At 42.6% G+C, this 19025-nt stretch overlaps 1 protein-coding gene across 16 annotated transcripts in view; it reads right to left on the minus strand.

The window, feature by feature from the left end:
• The window catches only part of PCYT1B (phosphate cytidylyltransferase 1B, choline), a 133095-nt gene that overhangs the window by 75963 nt on the left and 38107 nt on the right, over window positions 1-19025 (minus strand). For 5 of the 16 annotated variants that reach the window (XM_053202184.1, XM_053202185.1, XM_053202194.1 and 2 more), the window contains exon 2: window positions 1865-1951. The exons of the other annotated variants lie outside the window; for them this stretch is intronic. In XM_053202184.1, coding sequence (XP_053058159.1) covers window positions 1865-1951 — 87 coding nt within the window. The remainder of the gene's footprint in view (window positions 1-1864; window positions 1952-19025) is intronic. 16 annotated transcript variants of the gene reach the window in all.

The raw sequence follows: 19025 nt of genomic DNA on the forward strand, positions 1-19025 counted from the left end.
AACCTTTAATAGATGTGGGCAGTGAATCTTCTTCACACGATCTGAAATAAATTACTATTTGGAGATCCTTCATGTGCCAGTCGCAAAGCTTATTAAAAAGATAAGGTGTTCCTCCTCACGCCAGTGAGAGTGGCTAAAATGAACAAATCAGGAGACTATAGATGCTGGTGAGGATGTGGAGAAACGGGGACCCTCTTGCACTGTTGGTGGGAATGCAAACTGGTGCAGCCGCTCTGGAAAACAGTATGGAGGTTCCTCAAAAAATTAAAAATAGATCTACCCTATGACCCAGCAATAGCACTGCTAGCAATTTATCCAAGGGATACAGGAGTGCGGATGCATAGGGACACTTGTACTCCAATGTTTAGAGCAGCACTTTCAACAATAGCCAAATTATGGAAAGACCCTAAATGTCCATCAACTGAGGAATGGATAAAGACATTGTGGTTTATATACACAATGGGATACTATGTGGCAATGAGAAAGAATGAAATCTGGCCTTTTGTAGCAACGTGGATGGAACTGGAGAGTGTGATGCTAAATGAAGTAAGTCACAAAGGGAAAGACGGATACCGTATGTTTTCACTCTTATATGGATCCTGAGAAACTTAACAGAAGACCATGGGGGAGGGGAAGGAAAAAAAAAAGAGGTTAGAGAGGGAGGGAGGCAAACCATAAGAGACTCTTAAAAACTGAGAATAAACTGAGGGTTGATGGGGGTGGGAGGGAGGGGAGGGTGGGTGATGGGTATTGAAGAGGGCATGTTTGGGATGAGCACTGGGTGTTGTATGGAAACCAATCTGACAATCAATTTCATATTTAAAAAAAAAAGATAAGGTGTTCCCATTTTCCAAGAAAGGTGTGTTCTAGAAGGTGTGAAATCTGGTAATTAAAGCAGAGACAGAGAAAGCTGTAAAGCAAGAATAGTTACTCAAAGTTGGAGACAGGTTTCAATGCACCCTGTATTGTCTTCTTAATTGAGTGCATACACAGAGCCATGTAATCATCCACACACTAAGAATTGTGGCCTAAAAGTGGGAAAAAGAGAGAAGCAAAGAGATGGAAGGCAGACGGAGTTCCTCAGTGAGCTTGGGTGTGCCTGTGTGCACATGTGTACATGTGTGTGCATCAGTTGACATGGAGAAGGGGTATTTCTTGGTATGTGCAAGGCACCGTGCTGGAAACAGGGAGAATGCAAAAATTATTGAGCCACAGCCTTGTTGTGAACACTGCCAGAACACTGCCTTCCAAAGTGAGGTAGATTACCCCCTAGGTTTAGAGTCAAGCTCTACATTCAGGAAGATGTTGATTAAGGCCCAGCAGCCCTGTGACTTCAGCCAATATTGTTTCAGTCCAAACACCCCAGGATTCCTTCTTCTCTGAGCCAGAATAAATCATTTGATTTCTAAGGAATTTTAAACTACATGGGTTCTGTCTCCTCCACCTACAAGGGACAGACCAACCACAGGAAAATGGGACTAAGTTAACAAGAGGCTCCCAAGAGAGGCAGGGACTGGTCCAACCTGGACTCCAAGCTGTACATATACTTACAGCCTGCAGAGGACCCAGGCCCCCAACTATTCCTTACCATTTGGCAGACCTAGAGTGTTTCTAGGGATCCTCTGGTTTAGGTCCTAAGAAAGTCCTAAAACTGAGGCTCAATAATGTAACATAATAGTTCAGTCTTTGAGTGCCTACAGAGTGCCATGTAACCATCTACACACTAAGCACTTTAAACGTATCAGCTCATTTAATTTTGTAAGTCTGAGATAGATGCTGTCTCCACTCAAACAGAACCTGTCTTCAACAGTGACACCAAATAGCAGCAGGAAGCAGCAGTGTTATGTCCCTTAGACTCCGTTACCTTTCTGGCTCCCTTTGAACTGAGGAAACTCTCTGGATTCTTAGGCCATTCGGATAGAGGGGCCTCAAAAAGGACACAATGGACTGCCTGGTAATTAAAGAAGAAGGGGGAAAATGATTAATAGAAAAATAAAAGGACATGACCCTATTTTTCACCCAGACTTGGTGTGGTAGGTCACATGACTGACAGAGACTTGGTTACTGGCAAGCTGCGGCTTAGACCCCACATCAGCCAGATCACATTGTTGAATGTTTACTAACACTTGCTATGTATTTCATATGAAGCTAGACGTTTGGAGAGTGCATAAATAGGAGAGAAATAAGGAAGGACGGACCAGAATTGGCTCTGGGGCAGCAATCCTCAAAGGTGAAGCATGGCGCTTTTAAAATGGGAGGAGGTTTTAGTCTGATAAGGCATATTCAGTTTTCACTAATTTAATATGTGGGGGGAAAACCCTGCCCTTTTCAACATACAAATTTTCTAAATTAAGCCTCTGAACTGGTATAGATCATCAGAGGATAGACTGTGCCCCCCTAGGTAGCCACATTCCAAATTCAGGGCTGGAAGTCACATGAAATTTTTACGTTTAGCAGGAAAGATGGAGGGTATTAAAGGGTTAAAGAGGGCTGGCCCCAAACCCTGGACCTCCTATGTGCAAGGACCTTGCCAGACCACAGACTTGGAGCAAGACTGCAATTAAACTTCTTTCTACCTAATTTAGGATTTCAGAACACCGAGTCATTGCATGTGAATACGTTGCCTATTTGTCATATAGGTTCTGGTTATATAAACTGTACTGTATCATACCAAAGCCATATTCCCATAATGCTTTTTCTACATTTTTTTTAACGTTTACTTATTTATTCTGAGAGGGAGAGAGAGTGAAGGAGGGACAGAGAGAGAGGGATAGAATCCCAAGCAGGTTCCGCACTGTCAGTGCAGAGAGCCTGATGCGGGGCTCAAACTCAGGAACCGTGAGATCATGACCCTAGCCAAAACCAAGAGTTGGCCCTTAACCAACTGAGCCACCCAAGAGCCCCTCCCGTCATGCTTTTTAAAGGGAAGGACTTTAGATGTTGGACATTTCATTTGCAAAATGCGTTCAATTAGTCATTGTCAAATATTTACTTAAAAGCTATTAGACATTACATGGGGCACCTGGCCGGCTCAGTCAGAAAAGAATGCAACTCCTGATCTCAGAGTCATGAGTTCAAACCCCACATTAGATGTCGAGATCACTTAAAATAAATAATTATTATTATTTTTTAAATTGGACATTACATAAAGTATACAATGCAAATGTCAGTTGAATGTAAACAAAGGGTGGGGGATAGAACCGGTACTCCCGCATTGACAACTGGATCAATCAGACAGCAAGCTGACACCCATTTTATTTTTTAAACATGGTTTTTAAAAACATTGCTGGTCCTTAAACTCACCTTCAGTATCTTCACCTATTTGATTATCCAATAAAATAATCTACCTCATGAAGCTACTGTAAGGAGTAAATGAAGTGATGTATGTCTAAGTGATATCTTCCTTCTATTTCTCCAGAATCCACTCTCTCCTGCTCTTCTCTACTCCTCTCTGGATGGCTTCTGGTATGGAGTGCACCAATAGGCTACATTGCCTTTCTGCTTCAAGTTGAGCTGGATCCATGACAAGTAAGCAAAACCCCAGAGGGCAGGGCAAGAGTGACCTTAGGGTATCTTTCCACCTGGCCTCCTCACTGCTAGGAAGCATGTGTTGTTTCTGTCCTTTTACCGATATGCACAGCTTGTGGTGAGAGGCCCCTCTTCACACAGTGCCCTGCCAAGTTCCGGCGACCACACTCTCCCCTTCCTTCATGCCTAGGAGTGACAACCCCTAACATTTCCAGGCCTAGGGTGCATACTATCCCTTGAGGTTTCCTGAAACGCCCGCACCCTGGTAAATAGTCCCTTTTATTAACCTCTTTTCATATTTCCCGTTTAGAATGAGCCGTCTGTGTCTCGACAGGGCCTTGGCTGATACAGTATATATAAGAGTACGGCTGCCAGGCTCAATAAATGTTCACTAGCAAATGTTGATGAGGCATGTTAGAAGCACAGAGATCAATTGAAAAGTGAATTACTCATAGTTAATAAAGTCATAACCATCCATAACCATGTCCTCCAGTAGGAAAGAATTTTATAGCAACGTTACAACTGGTTCACCAGGATACGCGAAAGAGATAAGAACAGGACCTCAGAAACAAATCGACTTTTCCCAGGCAGCCCTTTTGACTCAGGACTCCCCAGCTTTTGAACTGCAAATTCAGAATTAGAAAAACACATCACAAAATCTCAGTCCTCAGTCTCATTCTGTTAGGTTTGTGTTTGCCAGTTGAACATAGTTTTTAAGGCATGATTTTATTTGGGATCAAATTATGTTAGTCTTTTGAAGACAGGGAAGAAACGGTAGATTTTACACTTGACTGTAGGCCCAACATATGTAAATCCCTGGATTCTTGGACTCTGTCTGTGATTATGCAGAGGCTCAGCCCAGGCAGCTGCTGCAGAGGCTTGACAGATGCCAGTGGAGTGGAGACAAAGGAGGCCTAGCACATTGCTCGGCACCAAGAAAGATCTATTTTTCATTTAGCCAAGTATGGTATGCACATATTATGAAGTAATAGGCAACACTGAAAACAGTGACACAGATATGTATGTACAGACCAGGAACAATTTTTAGGACATTTTGCTAAATGCAAAAAGCAAGTGACAGAGAAAGAAGTATAATATGTACACATGTTGTATAGTATGATATCGTATGCTTAAAGAGAGAGAGAGAGAAAAATAGCTAATTGTAGAAATAGTTTAGAACTGTGCTGTCCGATGTGGTAGTCATTAGCCACATGTGCTTACTTAAATTCAAATTACATTTCATGAAATTAATGAGATAAAATTAAAAACTCATTTTGTCGGTCACGTTAGCCACATGTTAAGTGCTTGATAACCAAATGTGGCTAGTGGCTGCTACAGTATTAGCATAGATATAGAACATTCCTATTATCACAGAAAGTTCTCTTGGACAGCACTGGCCAAGAAGGATGGATATACAACAAATTATTAACTGGGGGAAGAAGACCACATGGGCAGAAGAGATGAAAGGATGTTTTTACTGTTCACTCCATTTGTGCCTGTTATTTTATTTTTACATGAGAACACACTTACACAATTCATCTTATTTTATTTATTTTTATTTTTTTAAAACATTTATTTATTTTTGAGAGTGAGAGAGACAGAGCATGAGTGGGGAAGGGGCAGAGAGAGAGGGAGACACAGAATCCGAAGCAGGCTGCAGGCTCTGAGCTGTCAGCACAGAGCCCCATGCAGGGCTCGAACTCATGGACCACGAGATCATGACCTGAGCCGAAGTAGGATGTTCAACCGACTGAGCCACCCAGGGCCCCCTATCTTATTTTATTCTTAAAGTTTGTTTATTTATTTTGAGGGAGAGAGGGAGAAAGAGAATCCCAAGCAGGCTCCGCACTGTCAGTGCAGAGCCCTATGCAGGGCTTGAACTCAAGAACCGTAAGATCATGACCTGAGCCAAAACCCAGAGTCGGACACTTAACCGACTGAGCCACTCAGGCACCCCACAATTTATCTAATTTTAAAATAAATTTAAAGAAATATCTCCTATCTTGGGAATTCAGAGATGCAGGAAATCTAATCCAGGATCAGGTGTTCCAAATGTTGAGGGGAAAAGGAGTCTAACAGGAAAAGAGGAGTACTTTTAAAAATAACAACTATTAGGGGCGCCTGGGTGGCTCAGTCGGTTAAACATCCGACTTCAGCTCAGGTCGTGATCTCACAGTTTGTGAGTTCAAGCCCCATGTCAGGCTCTGTGCTGACAGCTCAGAGCCTGAAGCCTGCTTCAGATTCTGTATCTGCCTCTCTCTCTGCCCCTCCCCCACTCACACACTGTCCCTCTCTCTCTCTCTCTCAAAAAAAAAATAAACATTAAAAAAAATAACAACTATTATTTATAAACTAACTGCTAAATGATATTATTCTAAGGTATATGGAACATTTAAAATTTATTTGAGCTTTCAAAAACAATTTAAGTTATCTTCATACTATCTACTCTCTATTCACTTTTCCAACATCCAGCAAATACTACTTGAGGGCTTGCTGTGTGCCAGGCACTGGTTTTAGGTTCTAAGGATATATCAGGAAAAAAACAAAAACAAAACCAAAAAGATCCTGTCTTTGTGATCCTTAAAGATAATCAACAACAACAAAAAAGAATGTGAAATGCGTAGTATGTTAAAAGGTGATAGTGCTTAGAAAAAAATAAAGGCAAGGAAGGGGGATAAAGAATGCACAGGGTTTACCTGTAAATAGGATAGCCAAGGGAGCTGATATATGTATCAATATAAAGGATCAGTTGAGCCATGTGGAGAAAGAACTCTCCAGGTAGAGGAAACATCAAGTGCAAAGGCCCTGAGGCAGTAGCATGCCCAGCTTCTTCCAGGAATAACAAGAAGGCCAGTATGCCTGGAGAAGGTGAACAAAAAAAGAAAAGTAGTAGGAGATACAGCCAGAAAGGTGAGGTACAAGGCAGGAGATGGGAGGAACCCAATGGTATGGGGTTTTTAGGATGCTCTAAAGACTGGCTTTCCACTGGGAAGATGGGAGCCATGAGAGAGTTTTGCACAGGGAGTAAGATGACCTGACTTAGTCCTAATGGGACCACCTGGCTGCTACATTGAGGTTAAACTCTAAAAGGTCAAAGGCAGGAGCAAGAAAACCACTAAGGGAACTGGTGTACTCATTGGGCAAGAGTAGGTAGCTGGAGGCTGGGACCAGGGTGAGAGCAGGGGAGGTAGTGACAAGTAGTCAGATTTTGGATAGATTTTGAATAAACAAAATTTGAAATTTACTGAATGTAGAGTGTAAAAAAAACTGACAGAAGTCAAGGTAACTCCAAAGTCACTGGCCTGAAGACGTGGAAATATGGCATCACCACTCCCTAACATGGGGAGATGCTGGAAGAGTAGGTGTGAGAGTGGGACAGTCAGGATGGAGAAATCAAGAATTCTGCTCTCACACATTTGGTGTGACATACCTGTTAGATCTCCCAGTGGAGACATCAGGTAGGCAGTTGGATTTACAAGTCTAAAGCTGGGGACAGAGAACTAAGCTAGTGATACAGGTTAAGAAACCATACAGTATAAATGCTATTTAAAGCCACTAGACTCAATTCATTCATTCAGCTAAGGGCATGAGTTCAGGCTGAGGCAAGGTCCTGGTTGTTTAATAAGGAGACACTATATATTTATGGCCAATCTCCCCTGAATACTGAAAGCTCTAAGAAGACAGGGACTTGGGGGGCATCTGGGTAGCTCAGTTGGTTAAGAGTCCAACTTCGACTCAGGTCATGATCTCGTAGTTCGTGAGTTCGAGCCCCACATAGGGCTCTGTGCTGACAGCTCAGAGCCTGGAGCCTGCTTTGGATTCTTTGTGTCCCTCCCTCTCTGCCCCTCCCCTGCTTTTGGTCTCTCTCTCTCTCTCTCTCTCTCTCTCTCTCTCTCTGTCTAATCCTCTCTCTCAAAAATAAATAAACATTAAAAAAATTTTTTTTAAAGAAAAGAAAACAGGGACTTGGTCTGTTGTATCCTCCTCACTGCTATATCCCTAATTCCTAGGGCAGTATCTGGCAGACAGAAGGTTCTCAAAAGACATTTGTTGAATGGAGGAATTTAAAGTCCTTAGAGAGAAAATAATTATTGATAAGAAACTGGAGAGAAAATTATTGATAATGATTTTATTCATAAAGACTAAACTAAATAAGAAATATAATGCATAACTTTTTCTTATCATGATATATCCTACAGAAAACTTGGGGAAATAAAGAAAGGAAAGCAAAATTCACCAATAATTCTACTTTCCAAATATAACCACTGTTAACACTCTCTATATTTCTTTCAGGGCTTTCTGATATGCATACATATTAACAACTTTGGAATCCTATCTACATGAACGGTTTTTTCCACTCAGTATGTCATGATTACTTTATTATGTCATTTAGACTTCAACCTCACTATTTTAAGGGTATTATCTGGTGGTTCTATCTCCCATTCTCCCTAGCCCTGAGCCTAAAATTCCCAAGCATTACTCTTTTAGGCAAGACAATGAAAAGTAGGGGCATCATATCTCAGAGAGAGAATGTTAAATTAAAAAGATAGGAGGGAAGCAGGAGCACCTAATTTATCTGTTCATGTTTCTATTTTGAAGGTGCAAGTGGCACCAGGAAATACAATACAGGCCAATCAAGTTTAGCTGTGAAAGGAGCTGCCCTGGTTGGCCTGGAGGCCAATGCTGGTTGGTGCAGGGCCCGAGAGGAGAGATTAGCAGGTATCCCAAAATGAGAACGAGTAGGCAATGGGCAAGCTAAGCAGTAAGATACATTTGAAGAATGGCCCCTTCAATAAAGTCATTTCCTTTTCCAAGGATTCTGGGTAACTGGTCATCGGCTACGCTGAACAGCCTCCCCGAGGCCTGGCCTACCCAACGCCAATGATAGCAGTCCAAGTAGGATGTATAATGAGACCCCAGCTGCTCTAACTGCACCAGCCATGGCCACTTTGTGACAGCCCCCCACCCTCTCAAGAGTCCATACTCTTGCAAAACACCCTCCCATTGTTTTTAATAGACTTTATTTTTTAGAGAAGCTTTAGGTACACAGCCACATGAGCAGGAGGCACACATTTTATTTCCCATTTAACTCTCGCTAATTTTGATAGCTATACAGCATGCCCCTGAACAGAAAAACCGTAATGTATTTAGATATCTCTCTGTTGTTGAATATGAAGTTGTTTACGTTTTAGTAATATAAGTAACATTCTAAACATAGCTCTGAGCCTCAGATTATTTCCTTAGGATAGATGCCTAGAAGCTGAATTACTTAGACCAGGGGTATGAACATTTTCGAGATAAATATTTGCAGAACATTTTAACATGTGTTGGTGAATTAGCCTCTACAAAAGCTGTGTCATTTATAGTCACAGTACAATGTATGTCATTTATAGTCACATTTTTTAAACCAATGTGTGAACACCTGCACCTAGGTCAGGCTAGCAATTTCTGCCCTTCCAGCGACCCAAGATCAGAAATGTTATTATGGTCTAGGGATCCAGGCTTCCCTAAAACACTGACCGCCCACAAGCCCTAACCCCCCACACCACCCATGTGTCACTTTCTGAAATGTACTCTAAATAATACATTCATTTATCCTAAAATGTATGTTTTCCCCCACATGTTAACATCTCTGAGATGAGGAGAGGGGTCTTATGAGAAATGTCTTAAAACCAGTATCGGCAATTTTCTGATATTGTAACATCTCTGCAATGGGACTGTATCTCATAATCAAGGGCATCTTAGATTCACGAAATGCATAGAGGATGCTGACAAGAGAAAAGAATCATTTTTACCTCAAGATTTAAAAAGTCCATACCCTAAGTCCATTTTTCTTAAGCAACTGAGCTTAAGGAGTTCATAATGAACATCAATAACAATCGTATATCTTATTCATATCCCATCTTCTTCCTCAAAGGACTTGAGGTGACTTAAAAAAAAAAAAGATTTGAAAGTTGAATAGTTGCAAGATCTGGGTTGAGGGAGGAAATACGGTTTCAACAAAGGTCAGAAGGGAAACAAGCATACAGGAATCCCTATCCCACTTCTCCACATTTCAGGCTGATCACAAAAATGACTTTAAGCTCTAAGCAGTCAGAGCAAAGAGAGAGACAAAGTTAATATCGTCCGTAAGCAAAAAACCAAAATAGATCCTGAGGAGAAGCACGGCGTTTCCTGAGGCCAAATTTTATAGCCTTTGCTCCAGTGGTGCTGCCGGAAGGGGCATGCTGGGTGATGCTCGGTAGTGGGACCAGCATACTCAACAACAACGCCCTAATAAAGAAAACCCTGTTTTTTTTGTTTGCTCAAAGTACCGTTATGAGGCAAGGCACAGCCTCAGAACCAAAAAGCAGTTCAAGAGAGCATTTCTATAAGAGGCCAAACACGGAGCCTGAAAATGCGGTCCTCCCCCTCACTGCTGGATCCAAGGGCAAGATGTAGAATCTGGAGACCAGGGATTTCTAATGTGGGACAGGCGATATAATCCATTAGAGAACAACACTTGGGCTTAGATTTATTTTTCATGTTAAAAAACAAGACGCGTTACTGACATCTAATTCTAACATGCAGGTTGATACAGTGCCCTATCTCTGTCAACATCACGTCCGTGAAGTGTCCTTAAGGAAACATGCAAAGTGTACAGCTGAGAAGGGGGGTCTGGATCCCCTGACATTTTCATTTGCTTTTAGCTTATTGTAATTTAATGCAGTTTGCGTGGGCCTGGTAAAGGGCATTTATAGATTATGTTACCTAGTTTTAACTAAACCAATGCTCACAGGATCACCAATTGGCTTAAAACACTTTCCATAATGAAATAGGAAAGCGAAAATAATACAAGCACAAGCGAACAAGAGCCCTTTGTAGGTGTCTTGCATCAGCCACGTTATCAGGTATGAACAACGAAGACCTAATCAGATCAACAGGAAGACAGCTGAATGGACAATTATCACAAAGAGGACTATTTGAAATATCTGCTGCCATTAGCATTAAACTTCACCTGGAGCGTATATTGTACCTTGAGTTATTAGGTTACGATCATACGAAGCTACTGTAATTACCATGATACTTAAAAGCAAAGCATCCAGAACATGAAGAAAAATCTCTAGGATTTTTTCAGTGACGTTTCAAGACGTGATACTCAATCCAGGCCTTCACAAAATACTGTTGCATGTAATGATAAATGGCAGAAGCCTTTTTCAAATTTCTGTAATTCAATAAAGAAAAACCAAAAGTCTCATACCATTGCAGAAGCACCTGCTCTTCATGCCACAGTACAGCTGGCTGCTCTAGTACATGGGGAAAAAATTGATGTCAAACTAAAACGCATTCCTTTGTCAGCAAATATATTTAGAAGACATATAGAAAACATTGCTGAAGACTGGAAGAAACAAGCATTAGAACAAATTATGCAGTGTGGGAGGTTTGCTGTAAAGTTGGACGAAGTACAGATATTTCTAAAATGTTGCAGCCTGAGGTATTTGCTAGATTCCATTTCAATAATAACCCCCCCTTTTTTCGTGAGCCACTGAAGGGAAGATCTTCCAAAGAAGATTTTCCAAAGAAAGATGTTCCAAAGAAGATTGATTGTGCAGAGTGGATGACTTCTTTAATAAAAACAGTATTTTATGGAAACAAACAAACAAAAAAACCCCCACATCTAACTGTCAATGAACCAACCACATTGCTCTTAGAACCCAAACTCCCACCTATTTGAGAAATGCCTCTCTGTCTTCCTTTCAATACCTTTCCTCTCTTGGACCTTTAAAAACTGTTTCTCAGGATTCTATCCTGGAAGACTGTGGGATATGTAGATTAATTTAATCAGATCTCATATAGAGATAGGCAGATACAGGGAGGATTTCTTTAGCTTAGTTACAGCTCTTCTATTTTTCTTCCCTTAAAAAACATGATAGGATGGTTTGGGGTCAGTCGTTTCCTAGAATTTGCCCTATAAAAGGATTATCCAGAGTCCCTCTTGCTACCTAACCAATCCCGTCCACCTCCTTCTGAGTCTAGAAACGGACTGTGTGGCCAGGCCATTGTTATAAAACACACATAGATTGGGCACCATGGCTTTTAATTCACAGATAACCTGACTAAGGCTAAACAAGGTACTAGAAGCAAGGCGAGTTTAGTTCAGCAGCTTACCTATGCTCTCTTCGAGACTGGGTGCTGACCCAGGAGCACAGCAAAGCTCTGTTCGTAGCCCAGAGCTGTAACTGCAGGTAGGATTGGATACCATTCCTTAGAACGGGATCTGTGAGATCACCAGAGTTATGTGAAATGCTCAATCTGTTGCTGAGTGTCCCCTCTCTCCATTACTGTGGTCACAGCACCTTTCAACTTTGTATTAAAGAACAATACATATACGGCAATGTGCAGAGATCCTAAGTGTGGAACTCTGGACGTGCACAGAATGAACATACACAGCAGCGCCCAGATCAAGTAAACTACCACTGCCAGCATCCGTCCTGTGCTCCTTCTGCTATCCTGACTTCTAACCTCACAGATTGGCTTGCCTATTTTTAAAATATTTAATAGAAATGGAATCCTGTAATGCATATTCTTTTGTTACTGGCTTCTTTTCATTCGATATTCTGTTTGTGAGATTTATCCATATTTTTGCAGGTAGTTGTAGACTCTTCATGCTCCATTGCCAGGTAGCATTTCATTGTGTGAAAATACAACAATTTATTTATCCATTCTCCTTCTGCCGGGGATCTGGGTAGCTTCCAGTTGGAGTTATTACGAATAATGCTGCTAAGAACATCCTATTACTCATCTTTTGTGGCCATATGTACAAGTTTCCTAGGAGTAGGTACGCCGGGTCAAAAATCTTTACTTTGAGTTTCTAAATTTACTACCAAGAGCCTAGACATCGAAATTGTTTCCATTCCTGGTCCCAAAGGCGGACAATGTGACACGGGAGAGCTAAATACAGCATTTTTCAAAGTGCATGCACAAACACCTTGCTTCCAACTCCCCCGGAAGCCTGAGCAGGTGATTCTCTGCTCACTGATGCTGGGGGACTGTGTGTAGTGGCAACATGGGGCTTTACAAGTCAGACAAACCTAACTTTAAATCCCAGCTTTATCAGTGTGCTTGATCTTTGGGGAATTACTTAATTCTTGGTCTCCTTATTTCTAACACAGGGAATAGTGATCCTTATCTTACAGGCCTGCAGCCTGGTTAAACGAGGTCACACACATAGGGCACCAGCACAGTGCCTAACACAGGGTGCACCAGTCCCCCATTTGCCCACAGAGGGCAATGAATGAGACCACTAGTCTTAAGCCCAGTATAGAACAATTCCCGCGTAACTGAACAATTTGGAGGTACAGTAGGATTTCGTGTCATGTGACTGTGCCTACCATCAAAATCAGACACTAGACATGAAGCCCAGAAGCCGGCAGTTACCAGGAATAGGCTTCCAGCATCATTTGGCTGGCAACAGGCTGTACACATCATTCACGGGGCTTCTATTAACCTATTATTATTGTTGCTATTCTTCTTAAATGCCAGCTTAAATCGCCGTCAGCTCCCTGTTACACTTATGTCAGGTTCAACGTGCATGAATTACGAAGTGGAAAACAAAAACATCAAGTCACACGCTTTGGTGGAAGTGAGGAGATTATATGAAAATGAATCCAGCTCCATGGGCCGGCCTCGTGTGGCCCTGCCCATTATTACACAGGTGCACACTAACAGGGCTTGCTGCTTTACTTTCTAATCACTGTGTTTCAAGTGTGCCTTCAAGACTGTTGAGTGTTAAACTGTCTCTTTATCCCCAAGCAAGGTCAGCTTCCCCAGCCTCCCATACAACCTGTCTCCTGCTGGGATAAAGAGGAAGGTAGGAATGTTAAAACAATAATGCTATGGTCTGAGGCCAGCAACGGGTAATCAGATCCTAGCAAGGTAGAAGCTGTTACCTGGGAGATTATTGGAAGAAAACAGGCCTAGCTTGCAACGACTTGGGTCTGTTCCTACCTTCCTTGTTTTCTCCTTTTCATCCCACCCCCATTTTTCAGACGGAATAAACCTTTTTCTACATTTTTTTCTCATCAAGAGGCACCAAGAAGCTTTCTTTGTGTGGGTATGAGCAAAAGAGTCAAGAGTTCCAAGACTATGGCCTGACGCACTGTTGGACTTTAACCTGAAGCAGTGAGCTGATGTGGCTGGCTTCAGCTAGACAAGGCCCCTACAGCTCAATGCCATACTGCCTTGCCTCAAAGAAAACCCAGTATTTCGAACTTTAGTGTTAGGAGATAGATCAATTAGGGGGTCAACATTCACATTAAGAAGAGATTCAAGCTAGGTTTCTTTGGACAATGACTAGAATGTTCAACATATGATTTAGAATACACTCAACCTTTCTGAAGAAGCATCTGAAGAATAAAGTTGGAAGACAACAGGTTTGTTTCTTTTACTAATGTAAAGTTCCAGAGTCTTTTGCCAGCATTTGTTATTCTTATTTAACCAATGTGTCCTGCCATAAGATCATTCAACCTGTTTTTACCCCAAATGGATAAAACCAAAAGGAGGGGAGGAGTGGGGTAGCCCTGCTTTTTGAGAGAAGCAAGAGATCAAACAGAACACACTGGGGTGGAGCATGCTCCGTGGTGAGGGAAGCTGGAATCACAATCTTGAGGCTGGCAAAGATCATCTATCCAATCCGTCATGAGTGACAGAACTGGGGTCCAGAGACGAGAAGTGATTTGCTTAAGCCCACAGAGTAGTTCACTGGTAAAACTGACGTTGGAAGGAAACCGTGGGCTCCAATGAGCAGAGACTAGGCTGTGGCATTCTTGTCTTGCCAGGCCCCGCCCTTCTGCGGTGGGCCAGCCCACTTCCCCTGGAAGCTCCAAATCTACATCTTTCTTGATCCTGGGGGTTGGTGTGCAGCCCCAGAGGCCATAATGGGACAGATCCATTTTCTCTCCTTGGAACCCTGTCTCATCAGGAACCGCTCAGCCTTTCCACCCTTCCCTATTCCCACCCTAGCCTGGAGGCCTCTGGAGAGGAATACTCTGGGGTTGGACCCAACTTCTCAGGCTATCCCATATTTACACTTCTGCACCTGCTAGAACCAAGCCACTAACTTAACCTCCACCTTAGAGAGAAATCCGAGCCTATCAGATAAAGAGAGGCTTTCAACATTCAATGCCCTCCCCCTTTAAAACTTCTTACCCAAAACATCCTTGCCAGCTTGCCAGTGAAAGAAATGTCTCTTCTAGTTGAAACCAATTCTTCCACTTGTTCACTAGAGCCCAGTGTCTCCACAGCCCAAGACTCATTCCCCCCTCAATTTTCCCCCTATCACTTTCACCTTCTCTCACTGGCTCTTTGCCATTTGCATGTAAGTGTGAGTTACTACCAGCTTCAAAGAATGAGCCAACCAAAAGCCTTGGCACACTGGATAGATGTTGGGAAGAATGAGATGAAAAAGGAAGAAGAGAAAAAAGCTAGCCTCTCTCAACCCTAAATCCTGATTCATCCACCTTTGGATCCTACACATTCTATCTGCTTATCTTCTCAGGCAACCTTCTACTTCCCCACCTTCTAAAAGCTCCTCAACTCACTGCCATCTGGCCTCTGCTCCCATGACATCACTGAAACATCACCAGTGACCTTTTCTTTCTAAATCCAAAGGAGCCTTTGCTTCATTATCCCGTTTGATCTGTCTGCTGCATTTGGTTCTACTGGACATTCCCACCACAGAACGTACCCTGCCATTGGCCCCCTGATCTCCCAGATATTTGAGAAGTACCTCTCTGTCTTCTTTTCATGATCCACCTCTACTGGCTCTTTGAATGGTGTCTCTCAGGGGGTGCCTGGATGGCTCAGTTGGTTAAGGGTCTGACTCGCTTTCAGCTCAGGTCGTGATCTCAAGGTTCATGGGTTCGAGCCCCGCATTGGGCTCCAAGCTGAAAATGCAGGGCCTGTTTGGGATTCTCTCTCTCCTTTCTCTGGCCTCCCTCTCAAAATAAATAAATAAGCTTAAAAAAATAATACATGGTGTCCCTCAGGGCTCGATTCTGGAAAGATTCTGGGATAGAGTAGATTAATTTAACCAGATTTCACATAGATACAGGCAGCTATAAGGAGCCTTCTAATAGCTTTAATTACAGCTCTTCTATTTCTCCCCTTCTAAGAACCTGATAGTATGGCCCAGGGTCAGTTATCTTCTCGAATTACTTGTAGTAGGATTATCCTGAGGCGCTCTTGCTAGCTAACCATTTCCATTTCAATTACCATGTTCTTGGTCCAGAAACTGTCTGACTCCATTTCATGCCGATCAATTTCACTTCCATCTCTTCCACACTGACCTCTCCCACATCTACATCTCCAGCTCAGAACTCTCTCCCAAGTTCCAAAACCAAACATTAAGTAGACACCTCCAAATGGAAGTCTGCATGCTATCCCCAACGCAACTCTCACAACCTACTGTCCCCTAATACTCTCACCTCAGTGATGGTACCCAGTCGAGGAAGCCAGAAAACTGAATCTTCCTTGATACTGGCCAACCCTCAGACTCAGTTATCAAATCATGGGATGCTTACCTCCTTAGTGTCTCCCATATTCATGCAGTTCTCTCCTTCTCCACTGCACCATCCGTAACTTCAAACTTAATAATTCTCATCTACATCACTACAATAGTCTCCAAACCAAAAGAGGATAGGGTAGCAAAGAAAATATTACAAGTGCAAAGTATGAAGTAGTTTCTTAGCTTTGAGTAAATATACACGTGTGTGTGTGTGTGTGTGTGTGTGCGTGCTTGCAACATGACATGTATTTATCATTGCGGCTTTGCAGAGCTCTCTCTCTCTCTCTCTACAGGTCTGTGCAGGTGTCTAAGCTCCCTCTACAGCCACATATGGCTCCCGAGCACTTGAAAGTGGCTAGTCTGAATTTTGATGTGTTCCAATATAATATACACACTGGATCTCAGACTTACTATCAAGAAAAGAATATAAAATACCCCACTCATTATTTTGATATTGATTAATGTTGAAATGATCATATTTTGGATATATCAGGCTAAACAGAACATATTAAGATTAACTTCACCTTTTTCAACTTTTTAAACCCTGGCTACTAGAACATTTTAAATTGTATTTCTACTGGACAGCACTGGTCTAGAGGCTGGAGTCTGCCGCTTACACTGGGGACTTAAGATTCCCCTCAAAAGTAGACTGGTCCTCTCCATGTCCAAAAATGTTTTGGGATCAGCAAGTTGCATGTTTTCCTCAGAGGCAGGAACCAGTCTTAACTTGGGGATCTTGTCAATGGAGTCTCCCTTGTTGGGAAGCACTTGTGTTCAGTGGATAAAATGCAGCTTATAAGGTACGTAACGTCCAATATATTAATGTCAAATGTACCAAAAAGAAAAAAAAAACTCTCTCAAAAGGGATTTCAGCATCCTGGCATGCTTCCACATCCCAAACTACGGTCTCCTGTTAAGTGGACATGATATTCAAGGGTAGGGGCTGTGAATTACTTCTCTTACTCCTCCCCACAGCACCTGGTGCATTACTGCACAGAGAACTTGCTCTCGGGCTGGCTAACTGGATCCGGCTGACAGGGGACTGAGTTTTCTCTGTTACCTTCTAAAGCCCTGCATCACTGAATCAGCTTTAAATCCTCCTCACTGCCTGGGTGAACACACACAACCTTCTCATTTCTACACGCTCAAACACCAAAATGAAACAAAGAACCTACCCATCTTCTTACCAACTGAGATTTATTTCTTCCATAAGGACTTTAGCATTAGGCAAATGGGGGGCTGGCACAAGAACCAACTTAAGAGAATGGAGGAAACGAATTCACTGGTTCCATGTTCAACAATACACCTGGCTAGTATCGATCTGCAAGAAATGGAAGCTGCATTCGGACTGAAACCGACAGGAAAATGTCTGATAATAACCTTGGGCATGATTCCAGCTGACCACAGTAAATGCCCAAGGAAACTCATATTTACTTTCACCAACACAGAACATTAAGTATCTCCCTTTTAAAATATGTGCTGCTCTGAGGGGTTAAATAGATGGTGATACTACTAAAGGAAGCCACCAATGTCTCTGGAAAGCCAGTCATCTTTTTGATCATTAGCGGGTGAGCATCCTACCTCCCAATGGACATAATGCACCTTCTTCAAGACAGCAGTCTCTTGGCACTGCTCCACTTTGAAGTCAAGCCCGAAATGAACTCCTGCTAATGTGGCGTATCGAACCAGCCCCATTTTTTTATTTCCAAGGCCTTTTCAGTTGGTTCGTGGTACACCCATCTTCATGGAAGTGACTATTGCAGGCTAGAAATACAACTTCCTTCTGACAGTACAAGGCACTCCTAGAAGAACTTGACCAAGGTCGTCAACCAAATCCTTAAGCAGACAGCTTTGGGCGGGGGGCGGGGGGCGGGGGGCGGGCTGGGCCTTATTCAAAAGGGTTCATGGGGTACTTGCTGGACCTGGAAGATTTGTCTAGGCACAGTCTGAGAGCTGGGGAGATATGAAGGCACTGTCCTTGCCCACAAGGGGTACTCACCCCTCAGGAATTGGGTCTTGGAGGAGGGCTAGTACATCCACACCACCCCTGACCACTCAGTTTCTCTCCTTGACAGCCAAGCTTATGAGTCACCTTGCATCATGTTGAAGCAAGAAAATAGCAAAGAAGGGACAACAAGTGAAGGATCAAGAATAAACGCTGTAACGATGGAAAGAAGAGTTGTCAGACACATCCCAAACCTGAGCACCATGGTAAAGTAGTAGGGGTAATACGATTACATCCCAAGATAGAAGCTTGATCAGAAAACCTAGGTAATTTTGTTATTTCTTTTCTAATTTAATCAGTGTTACTTAATTCTATTTACTCCTCTCCTTTCTTATATATTTTTTCAATGAAAAAGAAGGCAGGTGGAAAAACTATAAATATTCCTTTCAGAAAAATTTCCCCTTGAACATGACCACACTGCACCCTCAATATCCTTATCAATTTGCTAGTTACAAGGATATAAAATAAAGATTGTTTTAAGGCCCGTTTATTTATGTGCGCCAGCTTCACGCCTCATTTCCTTAAAGGGCTATGCCAGGCTCTGTATTAGAGGCCAGAGATACAGCGATGACAAGACTGGCTTCTACTCCATGTTCCCCAGGAAACTGACTCGTGGAGAGGTCACCACACTCCTTTCTGCCCCCAATGTACCTGATAACACACCTCTTAGCACACGGTGCCCTTATCATCCTGTAGGTAAACTATCTGTTTATGTGCCAGTCTCTTCTAGAATCCCCAGATCACAAACTGCTTGAGGGCTCAGAGCTCAACATGTAGTAGGTACTCAATCAACGCGGGCTGAGTTCAGCAGGATCAGAAGAGAAGCTTCGCGGAAAATATATAGGCAAACACACATAGACACAGGAATACTGCGCACAGCTTTCCAAGTGCCACACTAAAAAGAGAGCACAGTCCATTACAAAAAGGCATTTGACACAACCTCTGAGA

Source organism: Acinonyx jubatus, chromosome X (assembly GCF_027475565.1).
Source record: "Acinonyx jubatus isolate Ajub_Pintada_27869175 chromosome X, VMU_Ajub_asm_v1.0, whole genome shotgun sequence".
Taxonomy (NCBI): Eukaryota; Metazoa; Chordata; class Mammalia; order Carnivora; family Felidae; genus Acinonyx; species Acinonyx jubatus.